The sequence below is a fragment of the Narcine bancroftii genome, chromosome 8, assembly GCF_036971445.1.
Source record: "Narcine bancroftii isolate sNarBan1 chromosome 8, sNarBan1.hap1, whole genome shotgun sequence".
In the NCBI taxonomy this organism is placed as follows: Eukaryota; Metazoa; Chordata; class Chondrichthyes; order Torpediniformes; family Narcinidae; genus Narcine; species Narcine bancroftii.
In genome coordinates, this window is record NC_091476.1 from 164,254,060 (window position 1) to 164,277,171 (window position 23,112).

At 44.1% G+C, this 23,112-nt stretch overlaps 2 protein-coding genes across 2 annotated transcripts in view; one reads left to right on the top strand and one right to left on the bottom strand.

Moving 5' to 3' along the window:
- The window catches only part of LOC138741543 (disks large-associated protein 2-like), a 272,962-nt gene that overhangs the window by 162,966 nt on the left and 86,884 nt on the right, over positions 1-23,112 (bottom strand). The window lies entirely within an intron of this gene.
- LOC138742139 (uncharacterized) lies at positions 2,660-3,010 on the top strand. The gene has a single exon (XM_069896322.1). It carries the CDS (start codon positions 2,660-2,662, stop codon positions 3,008-3,010), a length of 351 nt encoding a protein of 116 aa, XP_069752423.1.

Genomic DNA, 23,112 nt, shown 5'->3' on the forward strand with positions numbered 1-23,112 from the left:
TGTATTTCTATAGTCACCATTGTGTAATAGCTTGGACAATTCTGAAGACATGAGAGGTGCAAAAAAAATGAAAGTAATTGGCTTTTAAGGTACAGATGAGAGGAAATTTAGCAAATTCTAGGGATATGGAAGGATATGGTCCAACTGCAAGCAAATGAGAGTAGCCCACAATTATCATTGCCCTGACCGTGACTTTTCATCTTGGTCCGCAAGAACAGGTTGATTAAAGGACCCGTTCTGCGGCGTATAACTCTGTGAAAAACCAAGATCAAAGGTCATGGACAGGGCAATGATAACCAGAGAATAAAAGGTCTTCATGAGTAAGGTTCACTCATACATCCAGTATGAGGACATACTGGATCAATAACAAAGAAGTCATATATGACTGATGCATTTATGATGCACAGAGAGCAAATGAAATATATGAAAAGTGTCATACACAATATCCACCCCAGTAGCCAGTGTTATTGTCATAATTCCTGCGATTAGTGATGTTGCTATGTCATGGAGCTGAATACATCTGTAGACTGAAGCACAAAGATTTGTAATATTGCGGTGGCTCGCCGCGGTGGTGATTGCGCCAGCACTCCAGGCGGCGAACGCAACCAAAGGCCAGCAGCCTGCGCAGTGGCACTGGCCCCAACAAGCGAACCAGCGGGTGAACGGCAAGGGCAGCTTAAAGGCCAGTGACCCCAAAATGGTGCTGGCCTAGCTGCGCAGCCAACAGACAGGGACAGCGTGTGGGGAGGAAGGGCATTGTTATGCAGGAAAGTACCTGTGCGCAGGAAACCCACTTTTGTTATGCATGTTGTAAGTTCAGCCAAGGGGGGCCACGCAGGAACAGTGCAAGGATAAAAGTCAGGCCTGAGCCCTAATAACTCAGAGCTTAACCTGACTACACTACGTGTGTGTGTGTGTCTTCTTTCAAGTAATGCATGGTGACTCTGACAGTTTATACAGCATTTAAACCCAACGATGAGTGAACAGGCAGCAGTCTACGCAGTCGCTCTCAAGCTGCGACCTTCTGGACAAATTGACCACACGTGTGGTTTGACCAGGCCAAGGCACAGTTCCAGATCCAGCAGATCACAGCAGAATACACCCAGTATTACCATGTGGTGACTGCTCTGAACCAGGACACAGCCAGCTGTGTGGCCAACTTCATCCAGGAGCACCCATCAGAAGGCACATACACCGCCTTCAAGGACTTGCTCATCGAGTCCTTTGTGGCATGTCTGCTCCACCTGGATGGGCTAGGGGACAGGCCCCTGTTAGCCCTCATGAACAAGATGCTGGCCCTCCTTGGCAAACACAAGCCCCGCAGCATCATGTTTGAGCAGGCTTTCCTGGAGCAATTGCCCGAGGACTTCCAACTGCTCCTGGCTGACGCGGATTTCAGTGACCCTGGAAAGTCGCAGCATGAGCGGACGTTCTGTGGAAACAGAAGAGAGAATGTTCAGAATCCGAGAGGCTTGTCACTAAATCCCACAAGCAGACCCAAGCAGAGCCACTGAGAGAAGAGCAACACCCCAGAGGAGGTGATTCAGACAACCAGTGGTGTTTCTACCAATAGAGATGGGGGGCTGGAGCCTGCTGGTGCAGACCACCATACACGTTTCAGGGAAATGCCAGGGCCAGCCATCACTAATGTCCATGCTGGCTGGCCACCAAGACAGCCTCCTGTATGTTTGGGACTGCCAGTCCAGAAGATGCTTCCTCGTGGACACAGGAGCAGAGGTCAGCGTCCTGCCCCCACTGAGGGCTGCCAATAACAGCATGATTCAGACCTATGGTACCCACAAGGTTCAATTGCGTTTGGGCGGCAGCCTCTTCTCGTGGGTGTTCATGCAGGCCGCAGTGGAACAACCACTCCTTGGGCAGACTTCCTGCATGCACACAGCCTACTAGTGGTCCACAAGGGAAGGAGATTAGTCAACGCCAAGACTTTTCAAACCTTCCTCCTCAAAGACGCCAGGCTCCAGCACTCCACCTGGACTCCATAGAGATTGGACAATGAGTACACCAGGGCCCTGGCCGTGTTCCTTGCAGTGCTCACCCCCCCAATTCACCATGGTGATGCCCTGACATAGAGTACAGCACCACATCCTGACCCAAGGCCCACTGCTCCACATAAGGGCAAGATGCCTTCTTCTGGAAAAGCTCCAGCTGAAGGAGGAATTCAGGAGGCTGGAGGAGCTCGGCACTGTATGGCGGTCGGACAGCTCATGGGCTTCTCCCCTGCAATGGTACCCAAAGCAACTGAGGGCTAGAGACCATGTGGCAACAACCGCTGGCTCATCTAGGCTACAACACTGGATTGGTACCCTGCGCCGCACATCCAGGACTTTGTGGCTAACTTGCACAGGGTAAGGATCTTCTTCAAGGTGGACCTCATGCGAGGATATCATCATATCCCGGTGTACCCCGATGATAGCCCCAAGACTGCCATCATCAACATGTTCGGCCTCTTCGAATTCTTCTGAATGACATTCAGGCTAAAGAACACCACACAAACTTTGCAGTGACTCATGGACACGGTTGGCCGAGACATGGACGGCACCTCTGTGTATCTGGATGCGATCCTGGTGGTGAGCAGGAACCAACAGGAGCCTGTGGTGCACTTCAGCACCTCTACTCCTGACTGAGTGAGTTCGGCCTGATGATCAATCCAGCCCAATGCCAGTTTGGATTGGAGGCCCTCAATTTCCTGGGCCACAAGATATCTAGGGAAGAAGCCACACCACTACCAAGTAAAGTGGAGGCCATCCAGAAGATCCCCAGATCCAACACGACCAAGGGACCTCAGGAGTTTGTGGGGATGATCAATTTCTATCACAGGTTCATCTCCTCAGCTGCCCAGATCATGCAGCCCTTGTTTGCCCAGAAGGCAGACAAGGCAAAGGATGTCACCTGGGATGAGGAGTTAGCGGAAGCCTTCTTGAAGGCCAAGGAAACCCTGGTGGATGCCGCTCTCTTGGCACATCCCATTCAGATCCTCCAACGGCCTTGACAGTGGATGGCTCAGGAAAAGTGATCAGCGGGGTTCTGGAGCAGCAGATTGAAGGAAATTGGCACCGCTGGCTTTCTGCAGCAAACATCTGCGGCCTACAGAACTGAAGTACAGTGTTTTTAACAGAGAGTTTAGCCACCCGCCACTTCAGGTCCTTTACGGCTTTCACAGATAACGTTGCTGACTTTCACTTTGGCTAAGATCTCAGATCCCTGGTCGGCCCACCAGCAATGACACCTGTCTTACACCACAGATGTAAGGCACATCTCACGCAATGACTACGTGGTGGCCATTGCACTGTCCAGGCAAAGTATCCATGCGCTATCAAGGGGAGTGGACTTCATGGCACTGGTGGAGGTGCAGCAAGACTGCCATATCAGGAGTACAGCACTGGGACATCCCAGTCGGCACAGGTAACACCACCCTTCTGAGCGACATGGCCACCGGTCAGGTCAGGCCCATCATCCCGGTGGTTCAGAAATGACAGGTTTTCGACTCCATCCTCAGGCTGGTTCACCCATCCATCAGGACCATGGTCTGGCTGGTGGCCAGCAAATATGTTTGGCATAGATTGCAGAAACAGTTCAGCGGGTGGCATCCACGCAGTGCCAAACAACCAAGGTACAGCAGCACACCAAGACCCCACCTCAGCATTTCGAGCCCGCAGATCGAAGGTTCGACCCTTTCCAGTATCCCAGGGTTTCCACTATCTGTTCACAATGGTTGACCGCTTCGCCAGGTGGCCAGAAGCAGACCTGCTGGCAGACACGTCCACAACCTCATGTGCCAGGGGCCTCATCTTGTCCTGGGTGGCATGAGTTACTGTCCCACATCACATCCGACAGAGGTGCCCAGTTCACCTCCAGTCTGTGGTCCGACCTCACCAGCCTGTGAGGTGCCCAGATGCATCACACAACAGCTTACCATCCACAGTCGAATGGTTTGGTGGAGCACTTCCACAGGTACCTCAAAACAGCACTCATGACCAGACTCCAAGGACCCAACTGGGTAGACGATCTACCATAGGCCCTGTTGGGTATCTACACAGCACCCAAAGGAGAACCTTGCCACCTCTTCAGCTGAACTCATCTATGGAGATCCATTGGTGGTCCCGCAAGAATTCGTACCATCCCCAGGCAGACAGCAGGATGACTCTGCAACGTTCCTCAGCAGGCTAAGGGAAAGAATCACCAACCTGGCGCCGATTCCACCTTCCAGGCATGGACACGCGAGGACCAACAAACCCAAAGACCTGCAGGACTGTGAGTATGTTTTCATTCACAGGGCTGCACATCGTCCGCCACTTCAGAGGCCATACGAGGGCCCATTCTGGGTCATCCGCAATAACGGAGCCACGATCAAGCTGAAGGTCAGAGGCAAGATGGAAGTATTCACCACAGACAGGCTGAACCCGGCACACCTGGACCCGGCATGCCTGGTTGAGATACCAGCACTACACCGAAGAGACAGGCTTCCAAAGCCTGCAGAGACTTTTGCCTCTGGGCACCAAAGGCAATAACAAGGACAATACCACTGGTTCTGGGGAGGGCATCATGTGGCGGAAATTGAGCCGGTGCTCCGGGCGGTGAGCGGAACCAAAGGCCAGCATCCCACGCAGCAGCACTGGCCCCAACAAGCGAACCAACAGGTGAACGGCAAGGGCAAATTAAAGGCCAGTGACCCAGAAATGGCGCTGGCCTTGCTGCGCAGCCAACAGACAGGGACAGCGTGCGGGGAAGAAGGGCAATGTTATGCAGGAAAGTACCCACACGTGGAAAAACCGCTTTTGTTATGCATGTTGTGACGTCAGCCAAGGGGAGGGGGGCTCGTGAGAACAGTGCAAGTATAAAAGTCGCCCTTGAGCCCTAATAAAACTCAGACCTTAACCTGACTACACTGTGTGCGTGTCATCTTTTGAGCAGCGCACGGCTACAATATGTTATTTTGATCTGTACAAATAATTTATCATCTTCCCATGGTCAAATTTTAATTACTTACTGGTCAGACAGAAGATCAACATTAATTTTAGAAAATGTGATATTTATTTAACTGATACCCTGCTGACTATATTTTCTGCTTAAAAAATTCAAAAGTATGATCAAAACCATATCAAAGATGCTAAGATGTTTCTACAAGCATTATTTAATCCAAGCCTAGTTAAAAGTAAAATTATTTGTGTCAATTATTTAGAGTGCATCATGTGTATTCTAATTCTTTATTAACACAATTTGCGTGCCTTTGTTTTGCTATATCCAACAGCTTTAAACATTATTTCATGTTATAAAATGTAGCATTCATTATTCAGAAAATAAAAGCCATTACAAGTACAATCAATGGAATGTCATTATAAAATGCTGTAACTGGAAATAGTGAGGAATTCCTGTGCTAAGAATGCAATTTAAGAACTCCACTATATTCTTCGGTGCTGAGAATTAAGACCTTCACCCACCCCGGAAGATGCTAATGAGCTTGACCATGGGAAGATGATAGATTACGATGGGTACAGGTCAAGAAAACAAATAAAGGATCGACAAGCTTCAGTTCTCCAGCTAACCTCCCCAGTAGTTTTTTTTAAATAAACAGAAATAGAGGGGGATATTAGGTATGTTATGGTAATTTTATGATTAAAACATGAAACAATAGTCTAATTCTACTTACAAGTTATTTTCAGCTAGTTTATTTAAGATCTTCCAAATACAACCATTTTCCTTCTTACAATACCACACATTTGTATGTAAGGTGCAACAAAAATGATTCTGTTTCAACACACTAATTTTTTTGGTTCCAAGCTCTCATGGCGATAGTAAAAACACAAGGCCGGAGAAACCAGCCGGTCAAATAGTATTCTTTATGTAGCAAAGATAAAGATACATCACCAACATTTCACGCTTCAGCCCTACCACAAAATACATGAAGGGCTCAACTTGGTGATGTATTTTTTATCTTTGCTACATAAAGAACACTATTTGACCGGCTGAGTTTCTCCATCATTGTGTTTTTAACTTCAGTCACGGCGTCTTTTGTGTTTTACCTCTTGTGATGACAGCTCTTTGGTTCCAATTCTGACAAGTTTCTCACACAAAAACTGCTCAATGTGCATTACCAGTTCCAGCTGGGCTCCAGGACAGATGAGATCTAGACCAGTTAAGCTGCCTGAAAAGAGTAGGCTCATAACCTCAGATTTACCTTATAACCTCTGTTAAAATCCTGTGTTCAAGAGTGTTGTGGATTTCCTATTATTCCCTCAATCCACATAAAAAAAAATCGCAACAGCAACTGCACAAAAAAATCACTTGGTTGTGAGGCATTTGGTCATTGAGGCACTATTTTTTCACATGATGTGGCACACATGTGATGGTGAAGCTAATATTTATTGTGAGTCTCCAAATCCCTTTAAGATGTAAGGCTTAGACGCTAAGCCTTTCAGCTTAAGGAGGGTAGTTAAGCACAAACCACATTGATGGGATCACATACAAACCAGTCTGGGTCAGAGTGGCGCATTTCCAGTCCTGAAGGCCATTGCTAAATCAATGGATTGTACAATTTGTAGCTTCCCTGACACTCTTAAAGATTCTTCCTTTTAAATTCTCAATGTACTTCATTATTTGATGCTAATTTCCAAGCTATTACAATGGGATTCAAGTCCATATCCCTGGGTCATTAGGCTTCTGGAAACATCCATTAGATTGACTATTATGCATTCAACAAATGTTGGGAAACATATACCAGTAACTGAAATGAAACCATTCTCTAATCACCTATTAGGTCAGTTTACTTTCAGGAAGATGTTTGTGAAATGGACGGTGCTCATACATTATGGAAAATTCACCACAACCAGTTAATTCGGTTGGAGTAAGTTATGCATAAGTGCTCACAGAAAAATAAGTTGGGTGCAGCATGTTGAAAAGCATTTCTAAGGCTTTGCATCCAGGTCGGAGCCTCAAACAAAATTAAAATATTTTTGTCCTGAATTTCGGATCCAAACTGCATTAGAAATGCTATGCAATTGCTATGAAACTATCTCCATTAACTCAAATTAAAAGACCATCTTTTATACTAAAGGATGTTTAGAGAGATTGAGGCATATGTAAGTGATAGGATTTTAACATGATATCCTCAATCCACCAAAGTGCTATCCTAATCGGCAATGTTTTGCTTCATGAGCATAATCTTGGGGAGTTTGCCTTTGTGAGCCTGGAAGTAGTGACTGAAGCAGAATATTAAACAGTAACATGGTACAATGCAGCAGGACCTGCCTCTGGGGGTTTGAACCATTGATCCCAAGATATAAATTCAATCCATCATTGAAGATAGGGAACTTAAATTCAAATAATTGAATCAATTTGGGGGTGGAGGGAAGCTATTCTTGGTTAAAAATAATCATGTAAAAATCCATTTGGCACACTAAAGTCCTTCAGGGAAGGAAATGCTCCATGCTTGCCCAGTCTGGTCCTGAATTTAATTTCTGAACTGCCAATGTGGTTGACTCTTAATTGCCTCATTTTAAAGGCAATCACGGATGGGCAAAAATTGCCAGCCTTGTTAGGGACATCCCTTGAAATAATAATTTGTATAAAAACCTCAACATGAATTAACGCTGCATCCGCTGCCACACAGTGTAAAAATTGCCAGCCTTGTTAGGGATATCCCTTGAAATAATAATTTGGATAAAAACCTCAACATGAATTAACGCTGCAACCGCTGCCACACAGTGTTCAGATTCACTTCATTAACTTGCAACTACTAAACAATGCTTTAAACACGGTGAAGTATCACAAGCATTTTACAGGAGTGTTGCAAATATAGACAGGTCAAATCACAAGGAGTTATAACCTAATTGAACAGAATGACCCAAAGGGTCTCAGAGGGACAGAGAAGTCTAGGGAGAGAACTTCTCAGAGTTTTGAATCACAGCAGCTGAAGCCATGATCACCTACAGTGGAGCAGTTGAAACCAGGGCTATGACTGAGGCCAAACTTGGAGAAACACAGCCATTACTGAGGGTCATACGGCTGAAAAGACTTGCAAAGTTCAGAATGGGTTAGGCCAAGGAGGGATTGCTCGTTGATACACCAATGTCATCCACCATTCACAGGGGTGATGCCAGATCAGGACCTTGTGTGAGTGAAGACAGCGCCATTAATGGTTTGCATGACTCACTTTTATAAAAGGCTGTAGGGGGAATCTGCTCAAATGTTGAAGTGAAACCAGACCCCAAAGTTCAGAACATACAAACTCCTTACAGACAGTGCTGGATTTGAACCTGGGCCACTGGCGCTGTAAAAGCATTGCGCTAACCACTGCACTCACCATTCGCTAACTGTTAGAAGTCAGAGAAAGATGTAGGATAGATAAGAAGGCCTATGGGATGCTGGGCTTCATTAACAGGGGATTGAATTCAGGAGTCAAGGGTCATGTTGCAACTCTACAAATCTCTCATGAGACCACACTTGGACTATTGTGTTCAGTTCTGGTCACCTCACTATAGGAAGGACGTGGAAACTACGATGGTGCAGAGGATTTACCAGGATGTTGCCTGGATTGGAAAATAAGACTTATGAGACAAGGTTAGCAGAGCTGGGACTTTTCTCTTTGGAGCACAGAAGGATGAAAGGAGACTTAATAGAGATCTGTAAGATTATGAGAAGCATTGATAAGGTGAACACCCAGTGCCTTTTTCCCAGGGCAGGAATAGCAAACAACAGTGGGTATATGTACACAGTGAAGGGAGGGAAGTTTAGGTGAGACATCAGGGGTAAGGTGTTTTCTTTTTACACAGAGAGTTGTGGGTGCCTGGAATGCCTTGCCAGGGATGGTGGCAGATGGTGAAGCATTAGAGACTCTTCGATAGGCATATGGGTGGAAGAAAAATAGAGGGTGGTATGATAGGTAGGGTTTAGTATTTTTTTAAGGAATGTAAGGATCGATACAACATTGAGGGCCAAAGGGCGTGTGAGTTTAGGACTAGGACATGGTAAAGCTTCATACAAGGCACAAAGTCAAATAGCAGGGCTGTTTTAAGTCCCACCGCTAAGTCATTTCAGTAGCATGAAATGATATTTTGTTAATTGTCGGGATAAACAGTGTAAAGCAATGCCGCAAGCTGTTCAAATGATCTCCTCTGTTACTTGAATGGAAAACCAGAGCCTGTAAACATTGGAAAAGCTTATCATACCAGTCTTTAAAAAGAAACAAACTCTTCATTACATGAGACCTATAGAAGTAGAAATAATTGAACTTGAAGAAATGCTTGAACTCCACACCTGTTGTGGTGGAGAGTGTAGACTCTGGATTGCAAACCATGATTACAATCTTATATTATGCATATAAATATCATCAGGGAAATGAATAAAACAATCATTTCAACATGAATAACCCATGACTGCTGGTGTGGTAAGAACATAAGAAGTAGACTATTTACAACAGTCCCACCTCACCCATATGTTTATTCAGATTCTAAGTAAAATCATAGATGCGCCTTTAACCCTTTAGTATATCCTTTGACTCATTTAATATCTAACAAAAAAACTAGCAATTTCTGACTGAGCCTCCATCGCTCTTCTAGATTGAGGATACTGAAGATCCAGCAGCCTCTTTGTGAAGACTTTTCTTCCTATCTCAATTCCAATACCTGATCTTTGAGCCGAAGGCAGTGATTCACCAGAGAAGGGAAACATCAAACTTGCATCCATCGTCCCAAGTCCTGTAAGGACTTCTGAACAAACAAAGAACTCTGAAGGTATACAGCAGAGCAGACAGGTGGAAATGGTCAGCCAACTTTTCGGGTCTGAACCTTTTATCAAGACTTTCCATGATTTGCGTAGAAGATCCTCTGAACACCAATGAGTTTAGGGAACATGGAGACATGATTAGGGCTCAGAAATTATTTTGTGTCTGGAGATGCCTTGCTTACAATGGATTGTGGCTTGTACATTTAATAAGCTCAAAGGTCTTTCCTCTCGATGCTGTACATGTGGAAGAAAACAGATGGCTCATGAACTATGATGGGAAGGCTATGAGAGAGAAGTCAATAAGAGAGGTGAGTGAATTAAAGGGTAACTTGATGTAGCTATTCTCAACAGGGAGCATACGACCCCCCCCTTCCCCTCACCACTGCGGTAGGAGGGAAGTACAGAAGAAACCAATTAAATGACTGCTTCACAGGGAGGGTGGGGGGGGGGGCACAGACTTTGACCAGAGACCTGGGGGGGGGGGAGGGCATAGCCATAAAAAGAGTTTGAGAATGGCTAATTGGAGGGATACAGGGGTGAATTGGTGCCTTGAGTGTTTGGGCTAGGGTTTTTAGTCAACAGAAGATCAAAATCGGAGAACTTCCAGTCCATGTCCGAGAATTTTCTTAACATAAGATTTATTTCCTAGGAATTCAAGTCACATAACACCTAGAAACTTTCCATTATGCAACATAATGTCATGGCCAGGGTGCTAAAAATCAGCAAATCCTGCTCTGAAAGTTCACTTTCAATGCTGTACATTACATGCCAGAGAAGTATCATTATATCTGCCGGATTGCGAACTATTCCTGTGTACCTTCCACAGATAATGATGTTCCTTTTAAATATTGTACATGCAATTAATAGCAAGGTTTACTTGGAAATTATTGTTGTTATGTCTGATCAGAGTTTTATTTTAAACTCACCATTAAGCTTTAATTGCATAGTATCTGCTTGTATAAGACACACAAAAAAGCTAAAGTCATCCCATCGTGACAGCGCACATTAATTTTCAACCCCAGGGCGCCTTCATGTAGGCTTACTCTCCTTTCTCTTGGGCACTGCGCCTTAATGAAGTTCAGCAGCTTGGAATCATTCCAATCAGCACCCAGAACTACTGAGCTGCAGACTCCAGCAATCTCAGGGGGTTACTACTGTGATTCCTGCAGTTGGTAACTGTTAGCTTCTTGCAGAAAGGGAAGATCTCACATCAAATGGGCTCCACGGGGAAGAAAAGATTAGAACCATAAATTTTCAGGAACTTTTTCAGCCATAATCTTCACCTTAATTAACACAGAGCTGTTATGCTGCTTTGAAATTAATTCTCCTGCATTTTTCTTTTCCAACCAACTGTCACAAAACTAAAACAATTGGGGTCAGGTCAGTAATTTAATGCAAACAGCAAAAATGGTGATTTTGTTACTGTTATAGGAAGTGAAACGACTGCAAATCAGGCAGTAAATATACTTTAGCAATTAAACCTGAATGATGAACTTGATTTTGTGGCTTTTTTATTGCCCGTGTTTGACTGAGCTTGAAGTTACCACTTAAACCAAATTTGATCCTATTTCTCATTTATGTACACTTGCATCTGTCTTACTCTGTTCTATTGCAGTCTGTTGGACAAATGTGCACATTTCTGTTAACTGTGGCTTTTTATTCATGTATCACCATAAAATAAATCAACGTTAAAGAATGTGTAACACAGCAAAACCTTGTTGTGAAATATGAGCAGGTACTATATAAAATCACCACTCCCCTCACTTATTACTAACACATCTCAACAAGTTCCATACATGCCAATGATGCTAAACTCTTTTACTGTCGTCTCCAACTCAGAAGCTACTTCTTCCACCAGGATTCTCTCCCCCCACCCCACCCCCCACTGAAGACCCCTTCTCCCGCCTTAAACCTTCTTCCTCTACTTGGACATCTTGTCCTGTCCTTTGCCCACCCTGGCTCTTTATATTTGCAATGGCTGGCAGAATATCAGCCATCTCATCTCTACCACTCCCCTCACTTATTCTACTCTGCACGTTTGTGTCTCAAGCTACAATCACAGCATCTGTAGACATTCTTGTTTAACTGCAAAATGAGTGGTTTAATGCATGGTAAAGTGAGTGCAAAGGACAAAACCCAAGATAGCATGGATACTAACGACTTTCTTGAAGTTGGCAGTGGTTCTTTGCTATGTCAGGAAAAAAGGTGTTATTTGCGATGAGATGTTTTTGATCCAGGTTTCAACCTAATTAAGCATTTCACACCAGAAGCAACACAAGGAGTCCCAAGATATCTGTCTGCTACTGGGCAGAGAGACTGAGTGAGCCCTTTAAGAAGCATCATGTAAGTGCTGGATTAAAAGATTACTGCTCTGAAGTTTAAATAAATAAATTCATGAATTTCAAACTACGAGTCAAAAAGGTGAGGTTGGATGGGTTGGCGGCGGGGGGGGGGGGGGGGTGGAGGGGGAGGTTGGTGGAAGAGAGAGACAGAGAGTTAAAGAATTTTAAAGTGTTTCACAGTCTATGAAGTAATCACTGAAATATTAGGAGTCAGACTTAAGGAACTGGTGTCCAACATCAGCACGTCTTCCTTCAATTCCCATTAGAGTACACTTTTTGAAGCTTTGTGGAGGTGGTTATTTTGTGGGAGAAATTAACTGAGGTGATTGGCAATGTTCCTTGAAAATGCCCTTCATGGACCAGATCGGGCTTTCCATGGGCATAAAGGAGACAGACAATTTTGGAAAAAACTTTTATAACTCATTTAAAATGTTTTTATTTTAAATGTGTAGAGCAATAGCAATGACTTTTTCCCCCCAATTTTAGGTAACTCCAACCCTCATCTTATTCTACTGTTTCTATCTCCTTTTTTTCAACCTATTCCTGTACATACTTTTCTCCCTCTCTCTAACCTTTCTAGTGGTTCCTCCCTCTACCCTGTCTCTTGCCTTCTGACATCTTCTGCTCAATTACCTATGGGTCCTACTCCCCACTTCCATCCCCCTTTATATACAGGACGTCATATCACCCCTTCCCTTCGATCTTGATAAAGGTTCAAGACGCAAATCATTTACTGACTATTTCTCCCCACATATACTGTCTCACAATTATCTGCTCAAGATTTCAGAGGAACTTAAACATACAGTTTCATTCTTGCATAAACCACTGTCATCTAATGCTTCCTGAAGTTATTTACTTAAATACGTCTTCAAATTGGTTTAATTTGAGGTGCAATTTAAGGTACAAATTAAAGATGAATTAAAATCAATTGCCTCAAAATTCACATCCTTCAGGAAGGCGAAGTGGAAAATATAGTGTATTTAGCACACCACATCATGCCTTGAAAGCAATGAAGGACAATGTGCTCTACTGCATGTTTAATTCCAATGATGGGGAATTAAGTATTCTTTTGGGTCCCAAATGTTCCAGCGATGCATCTCACCAATCTTCTGATTATGCTGAGTTTAAAATCAACAAGGGGAAGAGATCCAGGAGGATCAGAACCAGCACCGACCAGGCTGAGGAACAGCTTCTTCCCACGAGCAGTGAGCACGCTGTCCGACCAAAGGAGCTGCTCACACTCACCGTCCAAGGCTCTCATATTCATTGATTTATTTGTACATATGAATACTTGTTCTGCATATGTATTGCTTGCCTGTATATGTGTGATGTCTGGTTGTGTGTCTGCGTGTTTTGCACCGAGGATTGGAAAAAGGCTGTTTCGTCTGGTTGTACTTGTACAATCAGATGACAATAAACTTTACTGGAACAAAACAACTGGAATTTCCATCCTTCCGAAGATTTTATGTTCCATATGTATAATATATCGCTATAAAATGAGCAGGAAACCTGTTAGAGGATAGAACATTACAGCACAGTTGCAGACCCTTCTACCCATGATGTTGTGCTAACCTCTGTAAACCTACTCAACAATCCAAACCTTCACTCCCTCATGCCATAACCCTTCATTTTTCTTGCATACATGTGTCAGTCTAAGAATCTTCCCTGTTGACTCAACCTCCACCCTCACTCTGCGTAAAAAAACTTGTCAAATGCTTTATTAAAATTGATATACACCACATCTACCACCGTACCTTCATCAATTTATTTTGTCACTTCCTCAAAAAAAATCAGTTATACTCAGGAGGCACGACCTGCCCCTCACAAAGCCATACTGACTATCTCCGAGATAGATTCTCTAAATGCTTGTAAATCCTGTCCCTGTAATGAGATCGACGGTACTCAGAGACCTGTGAGGAGCACAGACATGCCTTTATTGTCTTGCAGCAAGCGTTCATTATTTACAGAGGTCTTCAGGTAATTCTGAGGTAAGGCGGGAAAGCAGGGTTTATATCAGGACCAAGGGGGGCAGAGCGAAGAGGAGGGGTCGGCTGTCTAATCTCCACACACAGACAGTGAGTTCCAGTTCACTGCAGTCCCTAAGAATCCTCTCCAATAGCTTGCCCACCGCTGATGCAAGGCTCACCGTTGTACAATTCCATGGATTCTCCCTATTACCTTTTGAAACAGAGGGATTACATTTGCCATTCTCCCCTCATCCAGTACCTCCCTTGTGGCCAGGGAGGACACAAACATAATCACCAAAGGCCCAGCAATCTCTTCCCTCGCTTCCTGTCTTAACCTAGGGTATATCTCTTCCTTTCAGGACGTCAAGCGGTGAAGAGCTGGCTCTGAATGGGCAACTAAAGCGGCATCGTCTGCAAAGTTCACGGACAAGTTTCTCTTGTGTCTTGGTGTGAGCTTGCAGGCGCCTCAGATTGAAGAGACTGCCATCCGTGCAGTACCGGATGTAAACTGCCAAAGTGTTTGGCCTGGAAGTCAGCCTGAAGAAAACTGAGGTCCTCCATCAGCCAGCTCCCCACCATGACTACCAGCCCCCCCACATCTCCATCGGGCACACAAAACTCAAAACGGTCAACCAGTTTACCTATCTCGGCTGCACCATTTCATCAGATGCAAGGATCGACAATGAGATAGACAACAGACTCGCCAAGGCAAATAGCGCTTTTGGAAGACTACACAAAAGAGTCTGGAAAAACAACCAACTGAAAAACCTCACAAAAATAAGCGTATACAGAGCCGTTGTCATACCCACACTCCTGTTCGGCTCCGAATCATGGGTCCTCTACCAGCATCACCTACGGCTCCTAGAACGCTTCCATCAGCGTTGTCTCCGCTCCATCCTCAACATCCATTGGAGCGCTTTCATCCCTAACGTCGAAGTACTCGAGATGGCAGAGGTCGACAGCATCGAGTCTACGCTGCTGAAGATCCAGCTGCGCTGGGTGGGTCACGTCTCCAGAATGGAGGACCATCGCCATCCCAAGATCGTGTTATATGGCGAGCTCTCCACTGGCCACCGTGACAGAGGTGCACCAAAGAAAAGGTACAAGGACTGCCTAAAGAAATCTCTTGGTGCCTGCCACATTGACCACCGCCAGTGGGCTGATATCGCCTCAAACCGTGCATCTTGGCGCCTCACAGTTTGGCGGGCAGCAACCTCCTTTGAAGAAGACCGCAGAGCCCACCTCACTGACAAAAGGCAAAGGAGGAAAAACCCAACACCCAACCCCAACCAACCAAATTTCCCCTGCAGCCGCTGCAATCGTGTCTGCCTGTCCCGCATCGGACTTGTCAGCCACAAACGAGCCTGCAGCTGACGTGGACTTTTACCCCCTCTATAAATCTTCGTCCGCGAAGCCAAGCCAAAGAAAAGAAGATCTCTTCCTTTCCCGGGGACTGAACAACCCAAATGTATTTTTTTAAAAAAGAATCAATACTTCCTCTTTCTTAGCCTCAACATGCTTCAGGACATAAGCCTGTTCTATACTGACCTCACATTAACCAAGATAAACAATGAAGCACAGTATTCTACCTCCTCTGCCTCCAGCACTTGTTCCCTCCTTTATCAGTAAGTGGCCCTACCTTCATTCTCATGCTCTTCTGTTCTTCATGTGTGCATTGAATGCCTTAATCCTATTTGCCAAGGCCTTCTCGTGCCTACTTCTAGCTCTATTAAGTCCTTACTTAAGTTCCTTCCCAGCTAGTGTATAATTTTCATGAGCCCTTCCTGGCTTGATTCCTAACTCTGGTGTATGTTTCCTTCTTCCTCTTAACTTGCTACCTCACCTACCTTGTCATCCATGGTCCCCTTATCCCATCATCCTTTTCCTCTCTCGGTGGGCTAAACCTACCCAGAGCCCCGTGCAAGTGGTCCATAAACATCCTCCACCTGCTTTTGTGCTTTTCCATGTTCATATCTGTTCCCAATTTACTCTCCCCAGTAACTGCCTAATCCCTTTGCAATTAACTGTTCCCCAAATAAACACTTCCATTTTGTCCTGCTTCTCAGATATGCCTATGGCTTAAAGGCACCCTACTTGGGCGACAAGACTTCAGTTCAATCTCCACTGAAAGCTTTGAGCATGGAATTGAGGGCTGCCATGCTGTTCCGAAATATCATAATTCAGATAAGATATTAAATGCTGAGGTGACACAAAAAGTCCAATTGTGCTCTTTAAAAATGGCCAGAAAGTACTTGAGTGTGTCTTGGCCATGGCATCCAAACAGATCTGCTGACTGTTTATCTAATTTCTGGTTTTGACAAATTGGCTTGTGTGTGTGGCAATGGACACCTTTCATGTGGCACTGTGGCTCTTGTCGCTTATCTGTCCATCCATGCTTTGATATCAGAATCATTACCCACATTGAAAGCAGATATTCCCCACTCTCCAACAAGCCTTTATCTGGGTTCGCCAAGATAATTCAAATGCACTGCCACAGATCACAGGCATCGCCACTGGGCAGGATACTGAGTGCTGACCTGGTTAATTCACAGTTCTGCTCACAAACCTGCTGGAGGGAAGAGTATGGAATCTCTTTTGGTTCTGGAACTGGAAACTATTGATATACACCACTCATACAGCAATGAAGTCAGTGACACACCCATTTCTCCCCACTTGCTCGTCTCTAATAAGGAAGCACAAATTATATCTGGCTCCTGTTAAGGAGAGAGCACTAGTTACCTTTATTATACAATTAGAAACCATAAACAATATTTTACAAATTGCCTGGGCATCATCCTGAAAGAGTCCAGTTGCTCTTACCCCAATGACCAGGTTTGCATTGCCACAAGCAAAGTCTTAAGGATATAGTTGCTGTTTCATACACTTGGCTTCCAGCAGGGGGCTCACACAGATGGACGGACTGCTGTAGGGGAGATCTGAAATGGAGGCTTGCAGCCTCATGGCATGCCTCATGGGCTTCTTACAACTTTAAAGTGAAGAACCTTCTCCTTCATCCATGTGTGTTCCAAGAACTCACACATACGAATACAAGATGAAACACTGACTAAGGTCACCTTGACAATTGCTGCAAACGCAGTGGTTGGTCCTGCTCTGAAGTTGCATTTACGGCAGGAGTCAATATTCTTATTTGGGGTGGTGGTCTCATATGACATGGAAAATAGTATTCTGACTGGGTTAGAGGAGCAAGGGCTACTCTTGAACATCTCGGCAGAAGTTTCTCAAGGTGCCATTCAAGGTCCAACTTTGCTGCTTCATTAATGACTTTCTCTGTCACGAGATGTTCAGAACCTGCTGATTATTCATTTGGCCTCCACAACTCTTCAGAAAATAAAACAGACCTTGGTTGCAAGCAGCAAAATCCAGAAAACATCTTGGCAGGTTCCATTCTAGTCAGGCAAGTGCTAAGTAATCACCTTCTCTAGTAAGTGAGGTTCTAGCCTCTTTACTTTTGCATTCAATGATGTTACAACTACCGGTTCACCTACCATACACACACGGAAGTTCAGTCCTGTGCAGAAACTTAATTAGATCAGCCACACAATCAACATGGCTGCAAAAGTATCCTCCAATAAGTGACTCACCACCTAACTGCCCCCACACCAAGCCTTTCCACAAGTTCCAATACATCTAAAGTGCCATGGAATATTTTGCACTTGCTTGTGTGAGTGCAACTTCAACAACTTTCAAGAAACTTGAAAACATCCCAGGACAAAGCAGTCCATTGGATGGACTCCTCATCCACCATCTTAAACATTCACAAAACCACCAGAATCCAATGTTCTATGTACACTGCAATTAGGCATCTCGGCTTTTCTGGCATTATCTGCCAGCCCTGCGACATCTTCATCCGAGAAGGACCAAGGAAGCAATTTCCCAGTGGCTCATTTCTCATAGGATAGGCTGGTTTTTGGCAGGGACAATAATATCGCGAAGGTGAATTTTAAAAAAATCTCATCATTAAAAATATCCACACTATTAAAGAAGGCTTAAAAACAAAACTAGGGGATACATCAGAAAGATCAAACTGAAAAGTAGCACTTGACAAACTATGTTTGCACTGAACCTTGCTTTGACCACCTTAAGAGTACTGTTGAGGTTGATTTATTATGAAAGGCTCTGGATAAAGCGGAAAGAAATTGACATGAATGATGCCAGAAATCCAAAATTACAAAACCCGTAAAGGGAGAACATTTTGGCTCTCTCCTCTCTTGAAAAGAGATATAGATCTAAAGAGCGTTTCTCCTTGTGGAGGAACGCAAAACTAAAAGGCATCAATATTCACCAAGGTGTCAAACAGGCAATTTAGAGAAAGTTTATTTACCCATAAAAATTGAGTCTTTGAAGCAAATGAATATGTATTTTAAGCAGTTAGAAAGATGGAAGGATTAGAAGATTAAATTGATGGAATTCAATGAAAAACTCTGAGACAAATCACAGGTGGGGCATGAACATCATGTCATAAAGTAGCAAGGCTGAAAGGATTGCATCTGTGTAGTAATTTTATAGAATTTTTAAATTACCTTCCATTCATGAATCCTTCAACATGAATCATCCCCAATTATAAAAGAACAGACTGAAAAAAAAAAGACTTAATTACTCCTTGTTCCCCTCTCTACCTCCTCCTTCTGCGAGGAGCCTACGATACTTTCTCCGTCTGTTTCCATCATCATCTCTTGCTTCAGATGAAGATTACAATGACCTTGCTGCAGGCAAAAATTGAAGGTGTTTAGGCTAGTTTATCTTGTTTCTTTTATAAAAAAGAAAGTCATTTTGCTTTAACTTAAAATGTATGCGACTGCATTGGTAGCTCTGTCAAGACTGTAAAACTGAAAGAAAAGGTCAATTGGATTGTGAATAGGATCATTGATTGTAGAATAGATTGTATATTTCCTCTGGGACTGACAGAGAGGTACATAATATCTATGATATTGTGTGCCGTCCTGAGAAGTTGCTTTTTATTTGACATTCTCTCTGGTCAAGCAGAAATCTTGGTAACTAATATATTGCTGGGAAAATACATAACCATGAAATTTTCCAAAGGCGTTATTTATCCATGTATTTTGAAAAATATAGAACTAAATTTAAATGATGATGTTGCTTTTTAACACTAAAAATAAAATCTTTGCACTGTTGCAATTTTTGCCATGGTTCACCAGGTCATGAAAAATGAGTATTTTGGAGATTTTTTGCTCATCAAAGTTCAGTTGTCTTCAGCACGGCGGGTTCCGAGTTCACGTGGCACTTCAGAAACTTCAGGTCCAAAAGAAGCCCTTGAGTGGTGGAAGCACAGCTGGAAGCGCCCTCTTGCATTTGTGGAAGCTCTCCCTGTTTTCTCAGGAGAACATTAAGTAGTTCACGGGACATTTAATTTAATTTAACTCTCACTCATCGACACCAAACTCAGATTATCTGGCCAATATCAATCTGCTACTTTTAGGAAATGGCTAACTGCGCTTGTGTTGCTTTATGTGACAACAGTCTCCACTCCACACCCCCCCCCCCCCCCCACCACCCTTGCCAAAAAACATGTTTCAATCTATATGGGGGCTGATGAGCAGTTCTCTTTTTTATTTTTCATGGTCATCCTGCTTCACTTTGCTTGCCCATTACTGCTTTACTTATGTGGCACCTCATCCATTATTTTAAAGGTATTGCAGGTTTTGCACATTAATTTGCAATAAAACTTACTGCAGACAATTAGTGCTGTAAAATGGGAATGTACTTACCTTCAAGTCAAAATAGCAGCGGCAATCAGGACAATTGAGGAAGCAAATTAAACAACAGATTGAAATATATTTTATGCAAGCATTAAATGCTGGCAAGATCATTACATGAAGCATGTCAGAGGAACCAATGCCTTACAAAAATAAGCCCACATGCACCCAGTGTTTTGGAGTTCAGCAATCTCTGTTGATACAAATCACCAGCTTCATCATATTGGACAGAGAAACCCTTCCTAACCTCTCAATCCTGATGATTGGATAAGCAAGGTCCATTTAGACAAGAAAAACCATCACATTTTTGTTAAGTTTATTGTCATCTGATTGTACAAGTACAACCCGACGAAATACCACTCCTCGGTGTAAAGCATGCAGACGCACAACCACACGTAACACACGTACAGACAAATAAAACATTGTGCAGGAAAAGTATTATATAAATAAACAAATAGACATTGTTTTTTTCTAAAGAGAGACCCAGATGGTAACTGTGAGTAGTTCCTCTGGTCGTTCAGCGTTCTCATTACCCGTGGGAAGAAGCTGTTCCTCAGCCTGGAGGTGGTGGCTCTGATATGGCTATATCTCTTCTCCAATGGGAGCAGCTGAAAGATGTGGTGTGCAGGGTGGAAAGGGTCCTCAATTAATTTGTACGCCCTCTTCAGACAACGATCCAGGCAGATCACATCGATGGGGAGGGGGTTGGGGTGGGGGGGATGGGAGACTCCAGTCTCTCTGCCACTCTTATGGTCCTGTGGATTGATCTCCAATTCATTTCTCTGCAGTAACCGGACCACACTGTGATGCAGCCGGTCAAGACATTATCAATACAGCTCCAATAGAAGGTTGACATAATGGTGATCATAGCGCCTTCCTGACAAGGGAGGAGGTGTTGACTGTCCACGATAGGTCACTCATCAAGTGAACTTCTCCACTCTCTCTACAACAGAGTTGTTGATGTGTAGTGGAGGGTGGTCATTCCTGGTCCTCCTAAATTCCACAATCATTTCCTTTGTCTTGTCCATGTTGAGACCGTGTTGTTATTCTTGCTCCATAACATGAAAATTTCCACTCTTTCTCTGTAATACAACTCATCATTGTTGCTGATGAGGCCCAACTGCTATTGTGTCATCTGCAAACGATGATACTATTGGAGCTGGATCTGGTGATGCCGTTGTGGGTCAGTAGCCTGAACAGGAGTTGGCTGAACACACAGCCCTGAGGTGTGCCAGTGCTCAACATGAAGCTGCTCAATATCCTACTACTGACCTGTTATGAACTTATGAAGTCCAGGATCCAATTATAGAGAGGGGCGTTGTGTCCCAGTGAGGGCAGCTTCTCCACCAGTCTCTGGGGAATGATCGTGTAAACTTTTGATCAGTAATAGTTTTGATCCCTTTGCCACATGCACTTTGTGTCGCCGGTGTCGCCTAGCTGTTTGTGGATCTCGCTTTACCTTCCGAATTGCGCAGGAGAGATCAGCCCTGGCTGATATTAGTGTCAGCCTGTCCCCTGTTCTTTTCTTTTTAAAATAATTTTTATTAATTTCAATAACAATAAATTTGTACCATACAATGTGCCACAGGAAAAAAAGATTTAAAATCACCCTGCGAGCATAATCAGACAAATGAATTCCAAACCACAGCCGTAATAAAGAAAGGACATAATAAATTTAAATCTAACAAAACTCCTAAACCATAATTATATTTAAAATATAGTAATCAATGAAAAAATGAAAAAACACCTTTAATCAAAACCACTTCCATTTGACAAGGTTAGAAAAAAAGTCACATGCTCTGAAAAGGGCCCAGACCTCTGCATCCAACCATGGTTTCTGGTTAGCCCTGGTTGTGAAGAATTTGATCTTGGTGACCTCCTCAATGCACTTGCTGATGGAGCCAGTCATTGAGCTTGTGTACTCTTCTATGTTTACATGACCGTTGTAGCTAGCCCATCTCCTTGAAACAGCTCCAGTTTGTGGTCTCAAAACCGTCTTACAGCGAAGGAATGGCCCCAACCCCCCCTCCCCCACCCACATCCTGATCTCCCTGGGAACTGACTTGGTTTTCTTTGCCATTGGTCTGTATGCTGGGGTTAGCAGGACAGATATGTGATCAGAGTAACCAAGGTGGGAGTGAGATGCAGCCTTGTTCGCACTAGGGGCATTGGTGCACACCCAGTCCAAGGTGTTCTCCCTCTGGTGGCAAAGTTCACATGCTAATTAAACCATTTTCAGGCTGACATGATTGAAGTTGCCAGCAACAATTATGGCAGAGTCAAGGTGGAAAGTCTGGGTTTTGCAGATGGCATCGTAAAGCTCCTTCATGGTTTCACCCTCATTGGCTAGAGATGGAATGTAAACTGCGGCAATCAGCATTGCTGAGAATTCCCTGGGCAGGTAGATGGGTTGGCATTTCACCAGGAGGTACTCTAATCCTGCTGAGCAGAAGATCTTCACAACAGAGAGACATTGGTGCACCAGTTCTCATTAATGTAAATGCACAGCTCCCCTCCTCGAGGCATGCCAGAAGCAGCAGCGTCTCTCTCTGCCCTGAAGGAGATAAGATCGCTGAGTCTGGAATGGTGTCCTGGAGCCACTTTTCTGTAATCACCGGAGCACGGCAGCCCTGCAGTTCGCTCTGGTTCAGATGCAGCCTCAGGTCATCCATTTCTCTTCCAGTGATCTTACATTTGAAAGTAGGATAATCGGGAGCGCAGGTCTGAAAGGGTTAACTCTCCATCTAACCCTGATGCTGGCCCGTTCTCCATGCTTCTGCCTTCTCCAGCAGCACTTCTGATGGCCTCCCACATCTCCTGTAATCCACTCTGCGGTTTGCAGCAGTCTGTGTTCCCCGCTTCAGTAGGTTTAAACCACACAGAATCTTACCGATCAGATCTGCTAATTTGAAAGTCCGATTCGCATTTTGTATTTTCATTGGAGTTTCCCGACGATATACACTATGCAGCGGATTGGGGATTTTATTGCTGTGAGGAGCTGAGGTGGTCTCTGCAATCTCGTGTGCTGTCGTCTTTCAATGAGCAACATTATTACACAAAACAACTGCAATTTTCCTGTTATTATTATTCAAAATAAAGAGGCTAAAACCTTCTGTAAAATATTAATGGAATCAGGACATTTTCACCAAAAATTTTATCACATAATTCCATGATTTACAGCCATCATATTGGTGGGGAATGGTTGATAACCACCAGATATTTTGAAGACCGACACAATTTTGCTCCTTTCAGTTGAGAAGATAAAGGAAAGCCTGTATCCACGTCAATGGAGCAAGGGAACGTAAAGGAAGAAGCAATGATCATTTT

Bases quoted from the DNA above. Each gene is read 5' to 3' on its own strand.
- LOC138742139 (XM_069896322.1), top strand. From the start codon at position 2,660: ATGATCAATCCAGCCCAATGCCAGTTTGGATTGGAGGCCCTCAATTTC.